Source organism: Choloepus didactylus, chromosome 11, assembly GCF_015220235.1.
Source record: "Choloepus didactylus isolate mChoDid1 chromosome 11, mChoDid1.pri, whole genome shotgun sequence".
NCBI classification, from domain to species: Eukaryota; Metazoa; Chordata; class Mammalia; order Pilosa; family Megalonychidae; genus Choloepus; species Choloepus didactylus.
Window position 1 is genome coordinate 80152931 of NC_051317.1, and position 20856 is coordinate 80173786.

The following is a 20856-nucleotide window of genomic DNA, read 5'->3' on the forward strand; positions in this document are numbered from 1 at the left end:
CCACTGCAATTCTCCCTTCTCCTTCCTGGAGCTGACAGCCCCTCCTCCCCCGGGACTGAGCCTGGCAGGGAGGGGCGCGGGTCCCCTGGCCGCAAAAACTTACAGATTTCGCTGATCTCAGCAGTTCCACGTTTTCATGAGTGTTGTATGAAGTATGCCCAAAGACAGATTGCTCTGTGGTGTCCAGTCCACGCAGTTCCTGGCTTTTTACCTACTTTCCTGGAGGAGTAACTAAAACATACAGCTCACCAGTCTGCCATCTTGCCCCGCCTCTCCCCCCTTAAGGTTTTAAATCTCAACTTGATATAAGGATTTTCAGAAACACAACCCTTTGATTGGAAGAGAAACATTTATTCAACCTCTTATTCTGGTTTCATTTGCACCTTGATAAAAACAGCCTTGCTAGCTAGGCTAAAGGTAGTGGTACTTACAAAGCAAAAGCAAAGAACGAAAGAAAGGCATGGGAGTAGGGAGTTGGGAGGACACAAGGGGAAAGATGGGGAAAGGTCTTGCTATTACTAGAACATGTCAGGTTTGTATCTCAAGGCCTTCACTGTTTCCTGCCTGGAAGGCTCTTCACCTAGTTATCGGTGTATCAACTTTCATCACCTCTTTTGCTCAAATATCACCTACTATGTGATGCCTTCCCTGATCATCCTATTTAAAAGTGAACCTCTCCCCATTTCCCTTCCTATTCCTCTTCCAGCTTTATTAAACCCCATAACACTTTTTACCATCCAATTCAGAAGAGATTTTACTTGTTTATCTCCACCCCCCCCCCCCCCCAAAATTTAAGTTCCTTCAAAGAAGGGATCTTAGTCTGTTTTGCTTATGTGGTATCCCCAGTGCCTAAAATTTTGCCTGGCACAGCAGCTCTTAAAAAATTATTTGATGAACAAATAAAATGAAAAAAAAAAAAAAAAAGGAGTGGCAGAATATCCATAATTGTGCCAAGGGCATTTGGTAGCAAAGTGAATTTCTACCTCTAGAATAGAGAACAATTTTGATAAACTGCTATGTATCATCCTTCCAATTATTCAGAAAGATGGGGTGGTTGGAAGTGGAGTAGAACAATTACATTTACATTAGGAACTATAGAGTTCAGAGATAATGGATTTTTGTGTACTTTTCCAGTTTTTTTTTTTTTTCCTCAAGCAGGGCCATTACATGTTATTTAAAAAATTCCCAAACAGAAAAATGAAAAACAAAAAAATCACTTGTCAATCCGCTTAGCAACAATATTTTATTTATACTGCTATATATATTAATTCACAGTTATAAAAAATTCCCCACAAATTTAGTACATGACATCTCCAACTTCTCTCTTGATATCCTGGCTTTAATAATTCCCTGGAACTTCTCCTTATCAATTATCCAAGAAAATTTTTTAATGACTATCTACACCAAATTGGAGTAGATACCAGGGATATGTTAATACATATCCAAGAAACAGTTCCTACCTCCTATATTCTTACAGGAGAGAGAGAAAAGATATAATGCCTCACATACTATAAGACAATATATAGTTATTAAAAAGAATGACTCAAATGATACATAAGCCATGGATATCACGAAGAATTAAAAAAGGAGCTGACATCTGGGGTGCGTCTTTTAGGATTTTGGGTAGATAGTATTCGAGATAGACGGAATACTATGAAGAGAAAATGGCAAGAATAAACATGAAGAGACAGGAAGCCAATGGCTGCATTTGGAGCAGTGAAAATACACCAGATTTCCTATAGGTGAATGTAGGAATTAGTAAAAAGGCTAGAAAGAGGGTCTTGGATGTCAGCTGATTGGTGGTTTGAGCTTTATCCTGCAAAGTGCTACGACCAAAGCAGTGTTTCTGGCAGATCAATCTGATGCTGATATGCAGGACAGACTGGAGGACGAAAAAAAAAAAAAGCAGAACTAGGGAGGTCTACTAAAAGACTGATAGTACACCAGGAATTCATGACTGCCTAAGCTAAGGTATTAACAGTACAAATGAGTTAAAGGTACATGTGCAAAAGATATGTAAATGAAGACTGCACAGAGTTTGACATACTGGATGTGAGGAAGAAAGGAAGGCATCAAAATAACTTCTGACTTTGGATAAATAAGAATATGGTAAAACAGCAACAGGCAGGTGGAAAGAAAAGCTAGTTTGGAGAGAGAAAAGTAGCTTATTATTAGCCATGTTGAATTTGAGATGCTTGCAAAAAATAATGCAAAAAGTTCAAGTAAATGTAGAAATAGCTGGCTTGAGCTTGAAAGAGAGAACAGGATCAGACACGTTGATTGAGGAGTCATCTACAAAGAAAAAGACAGAAGTAATGGAAATAGAAGAGCTCTTCTAGAAGGGCTGAATAGAGGGAACTATACCATCAAGGACTGACACCTTGGGGAAGGGTCACAATTTGGGGGCAAAGGGAAGCCAAGAAATAGAAAAATGACTTGAGAGAATTCAAAGAATTCAGAACACTGTCAGGAAAAGACTGAGCTACAAAGAGGCCATTTATAGAGTAAACCTGTCACAGAGATGTCTAGCAGAAATTCTGTGTTTATAGCTTTGCACAGCAAAGCTATGCATCTTTTACCTACATTTTCTAGGTAAAAGTTTGGTACCTGCTTATTTCTTAAGTCTTGTATTCCTTCTTCCTTAGGCACTGCTTACATTTTATCAGTTCCTCCAGAAAACCAATGTCCTTCTGGACTCAAAATCTTTACACATGTTGTCTGTTACCTCTATCTGGAATACTATTTCTGCCATTCTTTACAGAGTTAACTCTTATTCATCCTTCCTGACAGCAGCTTAACTGTCACTTTTCTCAAAGAGAATCTATGATCCCTCCTCCTCCTAGTAAATATTAGATTACCAGTTAAACTCTCTTTCCGGGTTTTTGTTTGTGGCACTAATTAATTATAGAGCAATATGTTTGTGTGATTATTTAATGCCTATCTTCTCCATTAGACTGGCAAGCTCCATGAGGGATGCTGTGCTCTCTTTTGCTAATAACACCCTGAACACTCAGATGGCTGATACATAGTAAATACTCAATAAATATTTGTTGAATGAATATCTAATAAAAACTACAAGCAAACAATCTGAGCAGAACAAAATAGTGTATAATTGTTCATCTTTTGACATTTAGCTGTAATAGCCTGATGATCTGAAGCAGAAATAGGCAATCTACAATTTGAGTTATCAAATCAATTTGCATAGTAAGCAAAAAATACATGGCTGCGGTAAAGACAGCAGATAATTTTACAATACATTACACGCCTATATTCAGTGTGTAAGAACTTGTTATTCTTATTAAGTATTGACTTTTCCATAACATATAGATACACTATGTCGTTGCTGAGCAGAGCAGGTAGAAAATGGGGCTGCCTCCAGGTTCGGAACTCCACACACCACCCGTCTTTGCATTAGCCCAACTAGTAGAGATGATGGCTCAGGACTGATCCCTTATGAAACAGAAACCAATGCACTTATTATTTTGTTTTCGGAGGAAAATAAGGTGGAGGTTAAGGATAGAGAGGCCAGGCTGCGGAAGGCTACAGTTGTAATTTTGGTGTCCCAAACAGCGTAGATTGATTTAAAACCAAGGCCACCCACCCCACGGTCGCGGGATCGAAGGTTCCTCCCTCGGGCCAAGCAGCAGGGTCTCACAGCGGGAAGCCTGGGGCCAGCGTCCGCTCTTACCTTGCTTATTTCGCGGATCCCTGGAGCTGGCGGCAGCGGCGGGGGACGGCCTGGCCACAGGCTTCTTGTTTTGGGCCTCCTCTGCAACTCCGGCCTCCGCGGATTTGGCTCTAGAAGCAGATACCGCGGCCCGAACCGCCGCGGCTCCCGGCGTCTTGTGTTTCTTATTCTTGCCGCCCATGTTGCAGCAGTAGCAGAAGATACCACCCGGCCCAAGGCCACCGCAACGTCACAGCGATCGGCTGAAAAGTATTCAGAGTCCCCCGCGCCAGCGCCGCCACCCTATTTCCATCCGGGCTTTTCTGGTGTGGGCAGCTGCTGCCTCGCAATTGGTCCTATCCACCAGGCCCCCGCCCTCGTCACTGTTCCCAGGTACCTGCCGGGAGCCGCGTGGTAGGGATCCTTCACCGCGCGCTTGCTCGCTCTTTAGCCTCAGAGCTGCCTACTCAGTAGTGGTAAGAAAGGTCGGAAAGGAAAAAGAAATCAGGGAAGAAATCCCGGCGGCCGCGTGACTCGACCACTTTTGTCTCCCACAGGCCACGGTTGAGCCTTTACTGTGCGTCACTGTCGGTGTGGTCGCGAGGCATCGTGGGTAGAACGGAGATTCGGTCTCACACCGCCGAAAGATGGCGGACGCTTTTGGCGATGAACTATTTAGCGTTTTCGAGGACGACTCGACCATTGCGGCCGGAACCAAAAAAGACAAGGAGAAGGGGAAATGGAAGGGGCCGCCAGGGTCTGCGGAGAAGGCCGGGTAAGGAGGACGTCTAAGATGTATTTTTTTTTTTCTCGATGCTGAGGGAGGAAGACGCGACTCTTAAGAGACCGAGGAAGTAAGGTATATATTGGGTGGCATTGGGAGGGGAAGGAGGGTTTTTAAAAAGGTTGGAGAGGGAGGAAGAAAGATTGTTGGTTTGAGAAAGCTGGTTCTTGGTTTTCCTTGTTGTCCGGCGGCAACGTGAGCTCCTACCGCTGCACTTCGTGTACGCCTACGTCGGTCACTTCACCCCCATCTTCGTTTGGCGGGGGTCTTGGTGGTAGACAAGGTACCTCTTAGGTTCTGTGTTTCCAGCACCACCAGAGTGTCTGGCACATAGTCTTTAATAAACGAAACGAAGGACTAATTGAATAAAGGCCTAAGAAGCTTAGAAAAAGTGAGTTGGAGGGGAAAGGGCAAATAATCGCAGAAGGAAAAGTTCACCAACACATAGTTTTCTCGTCCTTAAAACGGGGATAATATTGCCCAGGAGATAAAGTGTGGAATATCCTGGCGGTGCTTAGCATATAATAAACTCTCAAATGTTAGCTATTATTGAGTTTAAGACAATTTTTAAAAAAATTACCAGACATTGTGAGCCTATATAGAGACTGATGCCTGTAATTCCCAGAAAGTGTACCGCACTAGTTATAGTACACAAGGGAAAACTAATTCCTGAATTAGATAAGTAAGCTGGTTCGTTGTTTTTTTTTTTTTTTTATTAAATTCAGTTTTATTGAAATACATTCACACATCATACACTCATCCATGATATACAATCCACTGTCCACAGTATGATAACATAGTTATGCGTTCATCACCGCAATCTATCTCAGAACATTTTCCTTACATCAGAAAGAACCATAACAAGAATAAAAAATAAAAGTGAAAAAAGAACACCCAAATCATCCCCCCATCCCACCCCATTTGTCCTTTAGTTTTTATCCCCATCCCTCCAGTCATCCATACACTAGATAAAGGTGTGATCCACAAGGTCTTCACAATCACACTGTCACCCCTTGTAACCTACATTATTATATAATTGTCTTCAGGAGTCCAGACTGCTGGGTTGGAGTTTGGTAGTTTTAGGTATTTACTTCTAGCTATTCCGATACATTAAAGCCTAAGAGGTGTTATCTATATAGTGCATAAGAATGTCCACCAGAGTGACCTCTCGACTCCATTTGGAATATCTCAGCCACTGAAACTATTTCATCTCATTTTGCATCCCCCTTTTGGTCAAGAAGATACTCTCAGTCCCACGATGCCGGGTCCACATTCATCCCTGGGAGTCATACTCTGCGTTGCCAGGGAGATTTACACCCCTGGGAGTTGGGTCCCACGTAGAGGGGAGGGCAGCGAGTTCACCTGTCAAGCTGGTTCGTTTTTAATCAACTGAATTTAACCTTGGGCATTGGGAGATATACCTAACAGATGTTTAAATTAAATTAGATGCTATTTTGCTCTTCAAATTTCAATTCTAAGTAAGGAGATAGAACAGATAACACATTTTTGAAGTTACTGTATAGGCTAGTAGGTGATTGAGATAAAATGAGTAGGTGATAGGGATAAAATCAGAGAGACCATCATGGAGATAAAATGAGTAGTTGATAGAGTTAAAATGGTCTGTAAAAGTTCAGGAAAGAGACTTCATATATTTAAGATGTTCAGAGAGACTTACATGGAGGAGGATTTTCCTGGCTGAGGAAATGATGCATTAATGGTGCTGAGATTTTTCTTTTTAAGAATAAAAATTGGACTGGTTGGGAGGGTTTGCTTAGGGACTATGAAAGATAAAGCTGAAAATGTAAATCAGTTTTAGATTATGAAGAGTCTTAAATATTAAGCAGAGGAGTTTTGATTTCATTTTGAAAGTCCTGGGGAAAATGATTTTTGTGGGGTTGTTTTTTTTTTCCTTCCCCTAACTTGGTGATTGGGTAACCAAAAGGATAGTTTAGGAAAGTTAATTTGTGTAGTGGTTGGCAGAGTGTATGGGGAGAGGATAGACACTGATGGTAAGAAAGTAAATTAGGAAAGTATTTCAGTTATCCAATTGTGAAATGAAAAGAAACTCAACTCAGGAGATTACAGGAGGAACAGAAAGGGAAGGGAAGGTCCAAACAATTGTGAAGGAAAAAATTGGCAGGCCTTAATAAAGGAGAACAATGGAAAAGGGATCAAAAGAGAGAGATTTTGAATTTGGACATCAAAGAGAAGAAAAATAGGGAAATTCAGAGGAGACTTTTTTCTTTTAGTTAGAGAAGTTGTAGGTTAACAGAACAATCACACAAAAAGTACCGAGTTTCCATATACCCCCCCTTACACACAGTTTTCCTTATTAACACTGAAATAGTAGAGTACCTTTGTTACAATTGATGAAACAACATTATTATAATATACTATTACCTGTGGTACATAGTTTATGTTAGTGTTCACTGTTCATGTTGTACAGTTCTATGCTTTTTAAAACATGTATATACCTAAAAGTTCCCCTTTTAAACACGTTCAAATATAATTCACTGATTTGTGCTACTTTTCCAATAACCCAAACAGAAACTCTGTACCAGTTAAGCATTAATTCCCCATTCCCTACCCACACACTGGTCCCTGGTAACCTGTATCCTGGTTTCTGACTATGAATTTTCATATTCTAAGTAGTTCATGTTAGTGAGATCATACAACATTTGTCATTCGTTTCTGGGTTATGTCAGTCAACGTGATGTCTTAAGGTTTACCCATGTTGTCACATGTATCAGAACTTCATTCCTTTTTACGACTGAATAATATTCCGTTGTATGTTTGTAAAACATTTTGTATATCCACTCATCTGTTGATGCACAGTGGTTTGCGTCTATCTTTTGGCCACTGAATAATGCTGCTATGAATATTGATGTGAAAATATCTGTTTGGTTCCCTGCTTTTGATTATTTTGGATATATACCTAGAGGTGGGATTGCCATTTAATATTAGAATTCTGTAGTTAGTATTCAGAAGAACTACCAAACTATCTTGCACATCAGCTGCACCATTTTACATTCCCACCAAGAATGACTGAGTGTTCTATTTCTCCACATTCTCTCCAACAAATATTATTTTTTAATAGTAGGCATTCTAGTGAGTGTGAAATGGTATCTCATTTAGGTTTTGTTTTGCATTTCTTAATGGATAATGAGGTTGAGCATCTTTTCATGTGCTTATTGGCCATTTGTATATATCTTCTTTGGAGAAATGTTTATTCAGGTCTTGTCCCCATTTTTTTAACTGGGGTGTTTGTCTTTGTTATTGAGTTATGGGATTTCTTTATGTATTCTGGATGTTAATCCTTTATCATATTTCTGGTTTCCCGATATTGTCTCCCAATCTGTAGGTTGAGTTTTTACTTTTATGATGAAGTTCTTTGATGCATGAAAGTTTTTAATTCTGATGAGGTCCCATTTATCTACTTTTTCTTTTGTTGCTTATGCTCTGATATACCGTCTAAGAAACAATTGCCTAATAGAAGGTCCTGAAGATGCTTCTAATGTTCTCTTCTAGAAGTTTTATAGTTTTGGTTCTTATATTCAGGTCTTTGATTCATTTTGAGTTCATTTTTGTATATGCTGTGAGGTAGGGGTCCACCTTCATTCTCTTGCATATGGATATGCAATTTTCCCAGCACCATTTGTTGAAACTATTCTTTCCTCGTTGAATTACCTTGTCACCCTTGTCAAAAATCAATTGGCCAAGGATGCAAAGGTTTATTTTTGAACTTTCAATTTGATTCCATTGGTCTGTTTGTCCTATACCAGTACCATCCTGTTTTGATTACTGTGGCTTTGCAGTAAGTTTTCAAATTGGGAAGTGAGTCCCCCAACTTGTTCTTTTTCAAGATGGTTTTGGCTCTAAGGGTCACTTTACCGTAATTTAGGTTATCTGTACTGAATCTTTTATTTCTTTATGCTACTTCAGTCCACTGTCTGGTGTCCTTTTCTTTGAGTCTGAAGAACTCTCTTTAGTATTGCTTATGGGGCAGGTCTCATGGTGACAAACTCTCTCAGCTTCTGTTTATCTGAGAATGTCCTAATCTCTGCCTCATTTTTGAAAGACAGTATCTTTGGATTTAAAATTCTTGGTTGGCAACTGTTTTCTTTTAGCATTTAAAATATTTTATCCCCTAGCCTTCTTCCCTCTGTAGTTTCTATTGAGAAATCAACACTTAGTCTTATTGGGATTTTCTTGTACATAACATGTTGCTTTTCTCTTGCAGCTTTCAAAACTCTCTCCTTGTCCTCAGCCTTTGGCAGTTAGATTTCTATAAGCCTGGGCATGATTGTCTTGAGTTTATCCTATTTGGGGTTTGTTGTGCTTCTTAAGTGTGTATATTCTTGTCTTTTATGAAATTTGGGAAGTTTTCTGCCACTGTTTCTATGAATATTTCTTCTGCCCCTTTTCCTGGGATATCAATGAAATGTTTATTGGTCCACTTGGTGGTATCCCACAGGTCTCATCAACTCTGCCCACTTTTTATCATTTTTTTTTTTCTTTCTGCTCCTCAGCCTGAATCATTTCAATTGTTTTGTCTTTGAGTTCAGTGATTATTTATTTTGCCAGCTGCAATCTGATGCTGAAATTCTTTAGGGAATTTTTCATTTCAGATTTTGAAATCATTAACTGCAGTATTTCTGGTTTGATTCCTTTTGAAAATTTCTGTTTCTTAGTTGAAATTTTCATATTGTTCATTCATCATTTTCCTGTTATTCTTTAGTCCTTCCTCATATTTTCCTCTCTTTTTTTGTGGATAATATTGAAGATCTTTTTTTAAAGTCTGTCTGGTATGTTCAATGTCTGATATTCTTTGTTGATAGTTTCTGGATTGTTATCTTGTTCCTTTGAATGGGCCATGATTTTCTGTTTCTTTGTCTTATAATTTTTGGTGTACACTATACCTTTTAATATTTCAAAGGGTTTACTCTAGTATTTTTCCCCTGAGCTATCTGTTCTTTTAAGTTTGTATACACTAGTCATAAGACAGATTACATTTTGTACTATGAGGTAACAAAAATAAAGAAACCAACTCAAAATCACCTTTCACTGTCTTGCAAATTGGCTCTGCTTTGTCTGGTGCTTTCTTTCAGAGTTTAGCCCTCCTCTCGAGAATATCAACCTGTGATGAAAGTGAAACACAGGGTCCTCTCCATCTTTTCTGAGCCTGAGTCTTATCCTGGGCTCCTGCTCTCTAGTAGCCTTAGGAATTCTCTAGTTTACAGGAATTTCAATGCTCCCTCTACTTCTTATGAAATAGACTCCCTATCCCATCCCCCTGTACTCTTATTGTATTTCTTAAAGCAGGCAATCCTTTGCCTCAGGCGGTTTGGATTTAATTGTTTATTTTAGTACTTTAACTGTATTCAAGCTCTTAGTACCTGCAGGGCAAGTTCTGGGAGAGGGAGCCAGAAAGGAGTGCCCTAGTTCAGTCTTTCAGACTGCCACTGAGGAATTGGCATACAGGCATTCTGCTTCTTGAACAGGGCCAGGAATCCACAATTGGTGCAGCTTGGTTCCACACCATGCTGGGGAGTTGGTGAGGGACGGGCCAGCAGGGGTGTGACTAGCTTCTGCTGTTTTTTAAGTACCCTTTATTGACTTGGCACTTGTCCAATTACTTCAGCCCTTTAACTGTTTTCTGGAATTCTGAGGAAGTTGTCTCTGCCAGTTTTTTTCTAGTTGCTGGGGCATCTTATACCACCATCTTGGTCAACCCCAGAAATTTTGATTTGGAGGTCACATTAATTTGGCTTGAGGCAAAGTTAGATCATGGTATATATCCATTTGGAAATGTCTGCTGGGCAGTTTTAATTATAGACTTGGTCAGAGACCAGAACTGAAGTTTCTCATTTGAAATGGTACTGGATTGGGTGGCTTCCCCAGTAGGAAAGTATTATGGTAGAATACTTAGAACTAGAACTTCAGGAGAAGATGCATAAGATGGCAGATAAGACTGTAGGAGAGTTTAGAGAGAAAGCAGAAAATCAAAATGGAAATTTCTCAAAAGTAAGAGTGGAAGAAAGTAGAAAGATAATTTTCCTCTCTCATTAAATTGGAAGGAGTGAAGAGTTTTTGAAACTTTTCTGGAAAAGTTATTTCAAGACAAAGATTATTTTATTAATGATAGAGTTTAAATGGACAACTATGATATTATGGAAGATGATACATACATAATTTTCCAACTTAGTGTGTACTTTGCCTCAAAATTACTAGGATAAATTAGTTCAGTTTGCAGTATAGTAGGAGTAGACTATTTCAGAATTTTCCATAGTGAAAATCAGAAGGAAATAAAAAAATCTAATTTACATTTTAATTTCATTAGGAAATATGTGAACATGAGAAAAGGGAGATACATAAGAAATTATAGAACATTGGTGACTGAAGGGACTTTATTTACTACCAACAGAAGGCCTTGTCTTAGGTATTATTAGGGAAAAAAGTCAATTTTCCTGAGTTCCAACAATTGGACTATCATAATCATTATTTGTAAGTAGCTTCTGGTTGCCATCTGATTTTACAAGAGAGGAGGGTAAATCATGGAACTTTAGAGGAACTTGTCTGATAGATTTAATACTCTATACCATGTAGGTATTTTTTTTAACTTTATGTTATGAGAATTGCCAAACATACAGAAAAATAGAGTAGTATGGCAGATCTCCAGATACTCATAGCTCGGTTTTGGTAATATCAATTCATGACCAATCTATTCCCCACCTTTTTTTTTTTTAATTAAATGCTATTCATCATGTTATTTCTTCCCTAAATATTTCAATATGTGTCTGTTATTGATAATGACTTTCCTAGCATAACATCATGCCATTATCATACCTAACAAAATTAACAGTAATCCCTTAATATCACTGAATACCCAATCCACTGTTGCATTTCCCCATTTGTCTCAAATGTGTCCCCATTTGTCTTTTGGTAGTTGCTTTTTTTTGAATCAGGATCCAGACAAAGCCCATACATTGTTTTGGTTGTTATATCCTGTAAGTCTTATCCTACAACAGTCTCCCTGTTTTTTCCCTATCCCGTTGATGATTTTTGGAGGGGGTAGTAAGAGTACTACCTACTAGCTGAAGGCAGAAGCCAAACCTCTCTTTGGGCAAGGTTTAAATCTTTACTACACAGTAATGACTTCAAGATTCATTCATGTTGTGGCATGTATCAAAAGTTTGTTCCTTTTTATTGCTGAGTAGTATTCTGTTTTATAGATATACTGTATTTGTCTATGCCTTCATCTCTGTGGTGGATATTTGAGTTATTGCCATTATTCTTTTTTATACTTTAGTTTCCTATCTTAGGCCAGTGAGAGCCCCTCAGCTCTTATCTCCTTTTGACAAGAAGCACAGTCTTTTTGTTTGTTTTTAGGGAAGCTATAGGTTTACAGAAAAATCATGCAGAAAATAGAATTCTAATCACTCACCTCCATTACTAACACCTTGCATTAGTGTAGTACATTTGTTACATTTGAGTTCACTGTGTTATACAGTCCTATGGTTTTCTTTTTTCTTTTTAAAATTTTATTCTGGTAATATACTACCTAAAATTTCCCCTTTTAACCACACCCATCAGTCTTAATGTGCTTTCTGACAGAAGATAGTCTGAGCTCATAGTATGCATTTTCAGCAGCAGACCTAAAATCAGCCCTTTCTCTAAGGATCCTCTAGTTTCTTATAATGGGAAATATTGTTTAGTACTTGAGGTGCTCATTGCTACTGGATTTCATTGCTTTTATGCCTTTTCAGTGGAAGGAACTAGAAAATTTCTTTGTTTTTAGAAAAAATAAAGTTTGTACTGACATTTCCAGTAGAATTTTAATATTACAGAATTTTTGTTTTTCTTTGATTTTTATAATTATATCCTTTTTCTTTTTTTGCTGAAAATTTTTATTCCTAAGTGACACAGAATTAAACTTATAACATATATAATAACTTAAAAATAACAGTAATACTGCTATTCAGAATGAGATACTACAGTTTGTGATTTTTCTTGTCCATATATATATATATATATTTTCTTTGTTTATGTTATTAACTTGATACTTGAGTCATTTGTTTCCATTTATTTTCAAATATTAGGGATTGAAAAAAAGTTTTAATTGCTTTGAATTTAATTTTTCAATTATGTAATGCATTTTATGGTTTCCAAATCAAATGTATAAAATAGTACATACTTCCATCCCTACTCTTTCTCATTTCTTCCCTTCCCTCTAGTTTTTTATTTGGAAAATAAAATCAAATGTGTATATGTTTATGTGTGTCTGTCTATCTGCTCTAACCATCCCTTCTCATGTAAAAGGTAGCATTTAAGAACTGTTCTTCATCTTGTCTTTTTTTAGTGATGTAGAGATCACTCTTTATTAGTTATATAGAGATCTTATTTCTTTTTTACACCTGGAAAATTACAATCCATTGTGTGGGTTGAATACAGATGATTCAATCAGCGTTCTGTCAACAGACATTGGGTTGTTTCTAGTCTCTTGCTACTAAAAATGAGGCAGCAGTGAATAGCCTTGTACATGTCTGTTTTTCGGTTAAAGTAATTTTATTGAAATATATTCATATACCATTTAACCCATCTAAAGTGTCCAATCACTGTCTTCTAGCATATTCACAGAGTGAATATGTATACTATATATTCACAGAGTACATACATCATTACAATCAATTCTAGAACATTTTCACCCTGAAAAGGCTTCACTATGTTATACAGTCCCGTTTTTCATCCTCTGGCTTTCCTTCTAGTGACATACATCACCCTAAATTTTTCCATTCAACCACAGTTTTATCCACGTGTCATCGCCCTTAGTTATACTCACTATAATATATGCTCTGCTCCCATCATCTCCATCCATTTCCAAACATTTGCAATCAACTTTATTACATATTCTGCAAAAATTAAGCATCAGCTCCCCCATTCTCGGCACTCATTCTATCTTCTGACCTGTTTTCTAGATATCAGCATCATGAGTTTGCTGGTTATATTTAGTTCATGTTAGTGAGGTCATACAATATTTGTCCTTTGTGTCTGGCTTATTTCATTCAACATAATATCCTCAAGGTTCATCCATGTAGTCACATGTGTCATAACTTCATTTCTTCTTACAGCTGCATAATATTCCACCAGGTGTATATACCACATTTTGTTTATTAATCAGTTGATGTACAACTGGGTTGTTTGCATGTTTTGGCAATTATAAATAATGAGGCTATGACCATTGGTGTGCAAGTGACTGTTCGCATCCCTGCTTTCTGTTCTTCTGAGTATATACCTAGTAGCAGGATTGCTGGATTATATGGCTGTTCTGTACTTAGCTTCCTGAGGAACTGCCAAACCGTCTTCCACAATGACTGCACTATTCTACATTGCTACCAACAGTGAACTGGTGTTCTTATTTCTCCACATCCTTTCCAACACTTGCAGTTTTCTGTTTTTTTTTCATCGTAGGTGTAAAATGATATTGTAGTTTTGATTTGCATTTCCCTAATGGCTAATGATGTTGAGCATGTTTTCATGGGATTTTTAGCCATTTATATGCTCTTTGGAAAAATGTCTATTCAAGTCTTTTGTCTATTTATTAACTGGGTTTTGTCTTTTTATCATTGAATTGTAGGATCTCTTTATATATACTGGATAGTAATCCCTTATTGGATATATGGTTTCCAAATATTTTCTTCCTTTAAATAGGCTGCCTTTTTATCCTCTGACACAGTCCTTTGAAGTGCAAAAGTATTAAATTTGGGGGAGGTCCCATTTACCTTATTTTTTTCTTTCATTGCTTGTGTTTTGTGTGTAAGGTCTAAGAAACCACCTCCTATCACAAGATCTTGAAGATGCTTCCTCACATTTGACTGTAGAACTTTTATGTTTCTGACTTTTATATTTAGGTTTTTGATCCATTTTGAGTTAATTTTTTGTTTTTTGTAAGTGTGAGATAGGAGTCCTCTTTCATTCTTTTGGATATGGATATACAGTTTTCCCAGGACCATTTGTTGAAGAGACTTTCTGTCCTAGAGTATATTTGGCAGCCACATAAAATGTCAATTGGCCATAGATGTGAGAGTCTATTTCTGAACTGTCAGTTCGATTCTGTTGGTCAGTATATCTATCTTTATGTCGGTACCATGCTGTTTTTATCATGGTAGCTTTGTAATATGCTTTAAAGTAAGAAAGTGAGAGTTCTCCACTTAATTGTTCTTTTTCAATATGTGTTTGGCTATTGGGGGCCCCTTACCCTCTCAAATAAATTTGGTAATTTGCTTTTCCAATTCTGCAAAGTAGGCTGTTGGAGTTTTGATGGACTGTGTTGAATTTGTAAATCAATTTGGGTAGAATTGACATCTTAACAATATTTACTCTTCCAATCCATGAACATGGAATATCCTTCCGTTTATTTAGGCCTTCTTTGATTTTTTTTAGCTGTACTTTGTAGTTTTCTGAATACAGGTCCTTTACATCCTTGGCTAAGTTTATTCCTAGGTCTTTGATTCTTTTAGTTTTTATTGTAAATGGAAGTTTTTTTCCTTGATTTCCTCCACAGATTGCTCATTACTAGTGTATAAAAACACTACTGATTTTTGCTTGTTGATCTTGTATCCCACCATGTTGCTGAACTCATTTATTAGGTTTAGTAGCTTTCTTGTAGATTTTTTGGGACTTTTTAAAAAGGTATAGGATCATATCATCTACAAATAGTGAAAGTTTTACTTCTTCCTTTCCAATATGGATGCCTTTTATTCCTTTTACTTGCCTAACTGCTCTAGCTGGAACTTCTGGCACAGTGTTGAATATCAGTGGTGACAGTAGGCATCCTTGTCTTGTTTCTGATCTTATTTCTTTTCTCAGGAAAGCTATTGGTCTTTCACCATTGAGCACAATGTTAGCTGTAGGTTGTTCATACATGCCCTTTATCATGTTGTGAAAATTTCTTTCTATTCCCATCTTTTGAAGTGTTTTTATCAAGAAGAGATGATGCACTGTGTCAGATACCTTTTCTGTGTCAATTGAGTTGATCATTTGGTTTTTCTCCTTTGATTTGTTAATGTGGTGTATTACATTAATTGATTTTCTTGTGTGGAAACAACTTTGCTTTGCTAGTTTGGATATGTTATATCCCAGCAAAACCCATATTCTTTAATGCAGTCTTGCGGGGGCAGACATATTAGTGTTGATTATGTTGGAATCCTTTGAGTATTTCCATGGAGACATGACTCAGTCAGCTATGGGTGAAATGTTTGATTACATTGTTTCCATGGAGATATGGACCTGTCCCATTCAGGGTGGATCTTGATTTAATCACTGGAGTCCTATATAAGAGCTCACAAACAGAGGGACCTTAGAGCAGCTGAGAGTGACATTTTGGAGAGCAGCTGTTGAAAGCTGACTTTTGCTGATGATTTGGAGATGCTAGCCCAGTGTTTGCTCCAGAGAAGCTAAGAGAGGGCAAATGCCCCAAGAGCAACATTTTGAAGAACACACAGGAGCTGAGAGAGGAGCTAAAACACAATCTGGGATGAGGAGATGCCAGCCACATGCTTTCACAGCTAATAGAGGTTTTCTGGATACCATTGGCCTTCCTTCGGTGAAGGTATACTCATGTTGATGCCTTAATTTGGACATTTTCATGGCCTTCAGACTGTAAATTTGTAACCAGATAAACCCCTTTTATAAAAGCCAATCCATTTCTGATATTTTTTAAAATGGCAGCGTTAGCAAACCGGAACACTTGCATACCTGGGAATAAAGCCCACTTGATCATGGTGTATAATTCTTTTAATGTGTAGTTGGATTCGATTTGCAAGTATTTTGTTGAGGACTTTTGCATATATTCATTAGAGAGTTTAGTCTGTAATTTTCCTTTCTTGCAGTATCTTTATCTGGCTTTGGTATTAGGGTGATGTTGGCTCCATAGAATGAGTTAGAGTTCCCCCCTCTTCAATTGTCTAGAAGAGTTTGAGCAGTATTGGGATTAATTCTTGTTGGAATGATTGGTAGAATTTACCTTTGAAGCTGTCTGGTCCTGGGATTTTCTTTCTTGGGAGGTTTTTCAAGACTCTTTCAGTCTCTTGTGATTGGTTTGTTGAGATTTTCTGTTTCTTCTGGAGTCAGTGTGGGTTGTTCTTGTGTTTCTAGAAAATTTCCCATTTCATCTAAGTTGTGTAGTTTGTTGGTGTACAGTTATTCAGAGTATGCTCCTATGATCATTTTTATTTCTGTGGGATCAGCAGTAATGTCTCTCCTTTCATTTCTGATTTTATTTATTTGCATCTTTTCTCTTTTGTTCTTTGTCATTCTAGCTAAGGACTTGTCAATTTTGTTGATTTTTTTCAAAGAACCAACTTTTGGTTTTGTTGGTTCTCTCCATTGTTTTTTTGTTCTCAATTTCATTTATTTATGTCTAATCTGTTATTTCTTTCTTTCTGCTTGCTTTGGGATGGCTTTGCTGTTCTTTTTCTAGTTCTTCCAGGTATACAGTTAAGAATTTGATTTTAGCACTTCTTAATTTTGCTTTAAGGGCTGTAAATTTCCTTCGCAACCCTGCCTTCACTGCATCCCATAAGTTTTGATATGTTGTGTTCTCGTTTTCATTTGTCTCAAGATATTTACTGATTCTCTTTCAGTTTCTTCTTTGACCCACTGATTATTTAGGAGTATGTTGGTTAACCTGCATAAATTTGTGCACTTTCCAGTTCTTGCCTGTTCCATTATGATCAGAGAAAGCGCTTTGTATAGTTTCATTCTTTTAAAACTTACTAAGATCTGTTTTGTGATCCAACATGTGATTTATCCCAGAGAATCATTCATGAGCTTTTGAGAAGAATGTGTATCCTGCTGATCTGGGGTGAATTGTTCCGTATATGTCTGTTAGTTCATTTATCAAATTATTCAAGTAGTCTATTTCCTTATTGATCCATTGTTTAGATGTTCAATATATTGATGTGAGTGGTGTATTGAAATCTCCAACTGTTATTGTAGAGATGTCTATTTCTCCTTTCAGTTTTCTCATGTTTGCCTCATATTTTGGGACATCCTGCTTAGCATAGATATTTATGATTGTTATTTCTTTTTGATGGATTGTCCCTTTTATTAATATGTAATATCCTTCGTTGCCTCTTACAACAGCTTTGCATTTAAAGTCTGTTTTGTCCAGTATTAGTGTAGCCATCTCAGCTCTTTTTTGGTTACTGTTTGCATGGAATATCTTTTTCCAGCCTTTTACTTTTAACCTGTTTGTGTCTTTGGACTGAATGAGTTTCTTGTAGACAGCATCTAGGTGGCTCATGTTTTGTTTTGTTTTGTTTTATCAATTCTGCCAGTCTGTCTTTTGATTGAGGAGTTTAAGCCATTAACATTCAATACTATTACTGTAAAGGCAGTATTTAGCCTTTGGTTCTTATATGTTGTATCTTGTTTTTGTCTCTTTTTTACCCTTTCAGTTACCCTTACTGATAATCTTCATTTCTACGCTCTCCTCCAAGCCTCTTTTCTGTTCTTTCCTTTCAGCCTGCAGGATTCCCTGTAGGACAGGTCTCTTGTTAACAGACTGTCTCAGCTTCAGCTTCCTGTGAATACTTGAAACTCTCCCTTATTATTATTTTTTTTTTTTACTTTATAAAAAAAAAATTAAAAAAAAACATTTCAAACAAAACAAAACAAAGGAATAAGAGAAAAACAAATAACCTAAAATAACTACATTGCTTCCAACATGTTCCTACCATACCGCAAGGAAATTAACTGTAGTCATTCCTGAGCATTCCTGTATCATTAAGATTACTATCCATATCTTATCTGTTCTTATTAGATTATTGATCCCCCTTCACTAGTTGCTGTCTATCTCTAGGTCCCCTGCATTCTACAATATAAATCATTTATTTTACATTTTTTACAGAGTTCACATTAGTAGTAACATACAATATCTCTCTTTGTGTGCCTGGCTTATTTCACTCAGCATTACGTGCTCAAGGTTCATCCATGTTGTCATATGTCTCACAACCTCGTTCCTTTCTACTGCCGCATAGTATTCCATCATGTATATATACCACAGTTTGTTTATCCACTTGTCCGTTTGTAAACATTTGCCCGCCCTATTCTTGGGATGGTGGTCCTCTGCTTCCCTTTCAGTCTGGAGCTGCCCACCAGCCAGAGACTGAAGAACCAGATGCTTTCTGCCCTGAGAATGGGGGATGGGCACAGGAGCCGGGGCTGAGGGGGTTTACTCACATTCTTTCACTGCAGTTTCTCCTTCTCTTAGTCCTGCACTTTTCCTGGGTGTTGTAGAGCATTCTCTCTGATCTCTGTAGGCCCCAAACCATAGTTGTGGACAATTTCTGCCTGACCTCTCATTGTTTTTCTGGGAGAGAAGTGATCCCAGTGTCTCCTATTCAGCATCTTGGCTCCACCTCTGAACGTGGCCAGAGATGTCCCAGAGCCACAAATGCCTCTCCTGTGGGTTCTCCAAGGATAAACCTGTTTTCTCACTGTCCATGTCTGTCTGTTTTTTGTTTTTTGTTTTTTTTTAATTCAGTTTTATTGAAATATATTCACAAACCATACAGTCATCCATGGTATACAATCAACTGTTCACAGTATGATCATATAGTTATGCGTTCATCACCACAATCTATTTCTGAACATTTTCCTTACATCAGAAAGAATCAGAATAAGAATAAAAAATAAAAGTGAAAAGAGAATACCCAAACCATCCCCCCATCCCACCCTATTTGTCATTTAGTTTTTACTCCCATTTTTCTACTGATTTTTTTTCAATTTTTTAACTTTATCAAAAAATTAAAAACAAACAGGCAAACAGCAACCAAAAAAACCCCACAACATTTCAAACAAAGCAATGGATTAAGGAAAACAAATAACCTAAAATAACTACTTTGCTTCCAACATGTTCCTACCATACCCCAAGAGAATTAACAACCCCTAAGAAAACAAAGGAATAAGAGAAAAAAAAAACCTAAAATAACTCTATTGCTTCCAACATGATCTTACTATATCCAAGAAAGTTTACAAACCATAATCATTCCTGAGCATTCCCATGACATTGAGATTACCCTCCATAGTTTATCTGTTCTTATTAGATTATCATTCCCCCTCCACTAATTGGTATCTCTAGGTCCCCTACATTCTACAGTATAAAACATTGTACATTTTTCACAGAATTCACATTAGTGGTAACATACAATATCTCTCTTTTTGTGCCTGGCTTATTTTGCTCAGCATTATGTCTTTTTTTTTTTTTTTTTAATCTTCATTTTATTGAGATATATTCATATACCACGCAGTCATACAAAACAAATCGTACTTTCGATTGTTCACAGTACCATTACATAGTTGTACATTCATCACCCAAATCAATCCCTGACACCTTCATTAGCACACACACAAGAATAACAAGAATAATAATTAGAGTGAAAAAGAGCAATTGAAGTAAAAAAGAACACTGGGTACCTTTGTCTGTTTGTTTCCTTCCCCTATTTTTCTACTCATCCATCCATAAACTAGACAAAGTGGAGTGTGGTCCTTATGGCTTTCCCAATCCCCTTGTCACCCCTCATAAGCTACATTTTTATACAACTGTCTTTGAGATTCATGGGTTCTGGGTTGTAGTTTGATAGTTTCAGGTATCCACCACCAGCTACCCCAATTCTTTAGAACCTAAAAAGGGTTGTCTAAAGTGTGCGTAAGAGTGCCCACCAGAGTGACCTCTCGGCTCCTTTTGGATTCTCTCTGCCACTGAAGCTTATTTCATTTCCTTTCACCTCCCCCTTTTGGTCAAGAAGATGTTCTCCGTCCCACGATGCCAGGTCTACATTCCTCCCCGGGAGTCATATTCCACGTTGCCAGGGAGATTCACTCCCCTGGGTGTCTGGTCCCACGTAGTGGGGAGGGCAGTGATTTCACCTTTCAAGTTGGCTTAGCCAGAGAGAGAGGGCCACATCTGAGCAACAAAGAGGCATTCGGGAGGAGGCTTTTAGGTACAACCATAGGGAGGCCTAGCCTCTCCTTTGCAGCAACCGTCTTCCCAAGGGTAAAACCTGTGGTAGAGGGCTCAACCCATCAAACCACCAGTCCCCTATGTCTGTGGTCATGTTAGAAACCATGGAGGTAGGGTAGGCGAATACCCCTGCATTCTCCACAGGCTCCTCAAGGTGGCACTGCATCTTTTTTTTTTTTTCCTTGTTTTTTTTTTTTTTAACTTTCCCTTCTTTTTTAAATCAACTGTATGAAAAAAAAGTTAAAAAGAAAACAAACATACAATAAAAGAACATTTCAAAGAGACCATAACAAGGGAGTAAGAAAAAGACAACTAACCTAAGATAACTGCTTAACTTCCAACATGTTCCTACTTTACCCCAAGAAAGTTACCTAATATAGT

The 20856-nt window shown here is 37.6% G+C and overlaps 2 protein-coding genes across 4 annotated transcripts in view; one reads left to right on the forward strand and one right to left on the reverse strand.

The window, feature by feature from the left end:
• The window catches only part of DHX29 (DExH-box helicase 29), a 70705-nt gene extending 66478 nt beyond the window's left edge, over positions 1-4227 (reverse strand). The window contains exon 1 of the mRNA XM_037798847.1: positions 3689-4227. Coding sequence (XP_037654775.1) covers positions 3689-3869 — 181 coding nt within the window. The 5' untranslated portion in view covers positions 3870-4227. The remainder of the gene's footprint in view (positions 1-3688) is intronic.
• The window catches only part of MTREX (Mtr4 exosome RNA helicase), a 144657-nt gene continuing 127831 nt past the window's right edge, over positions 4031-20856 (forward strand). For 2 of the 3 annotated variants that reach the window (XM_037798848.1, XM_037798850.1), the window contains exons 1-2: positions 4031-4143; positions 4225-4442. In XM_037798848.1, the coding sequence (XP_037654776.1) occupies positions 4315-4442 (128 nt within the window). In that variant the 5' untranslated portion in view covers positions 4031-4143; positions 4225-4314. The other variant, XM_037798849.1, reaches the window with a different exon arrangement.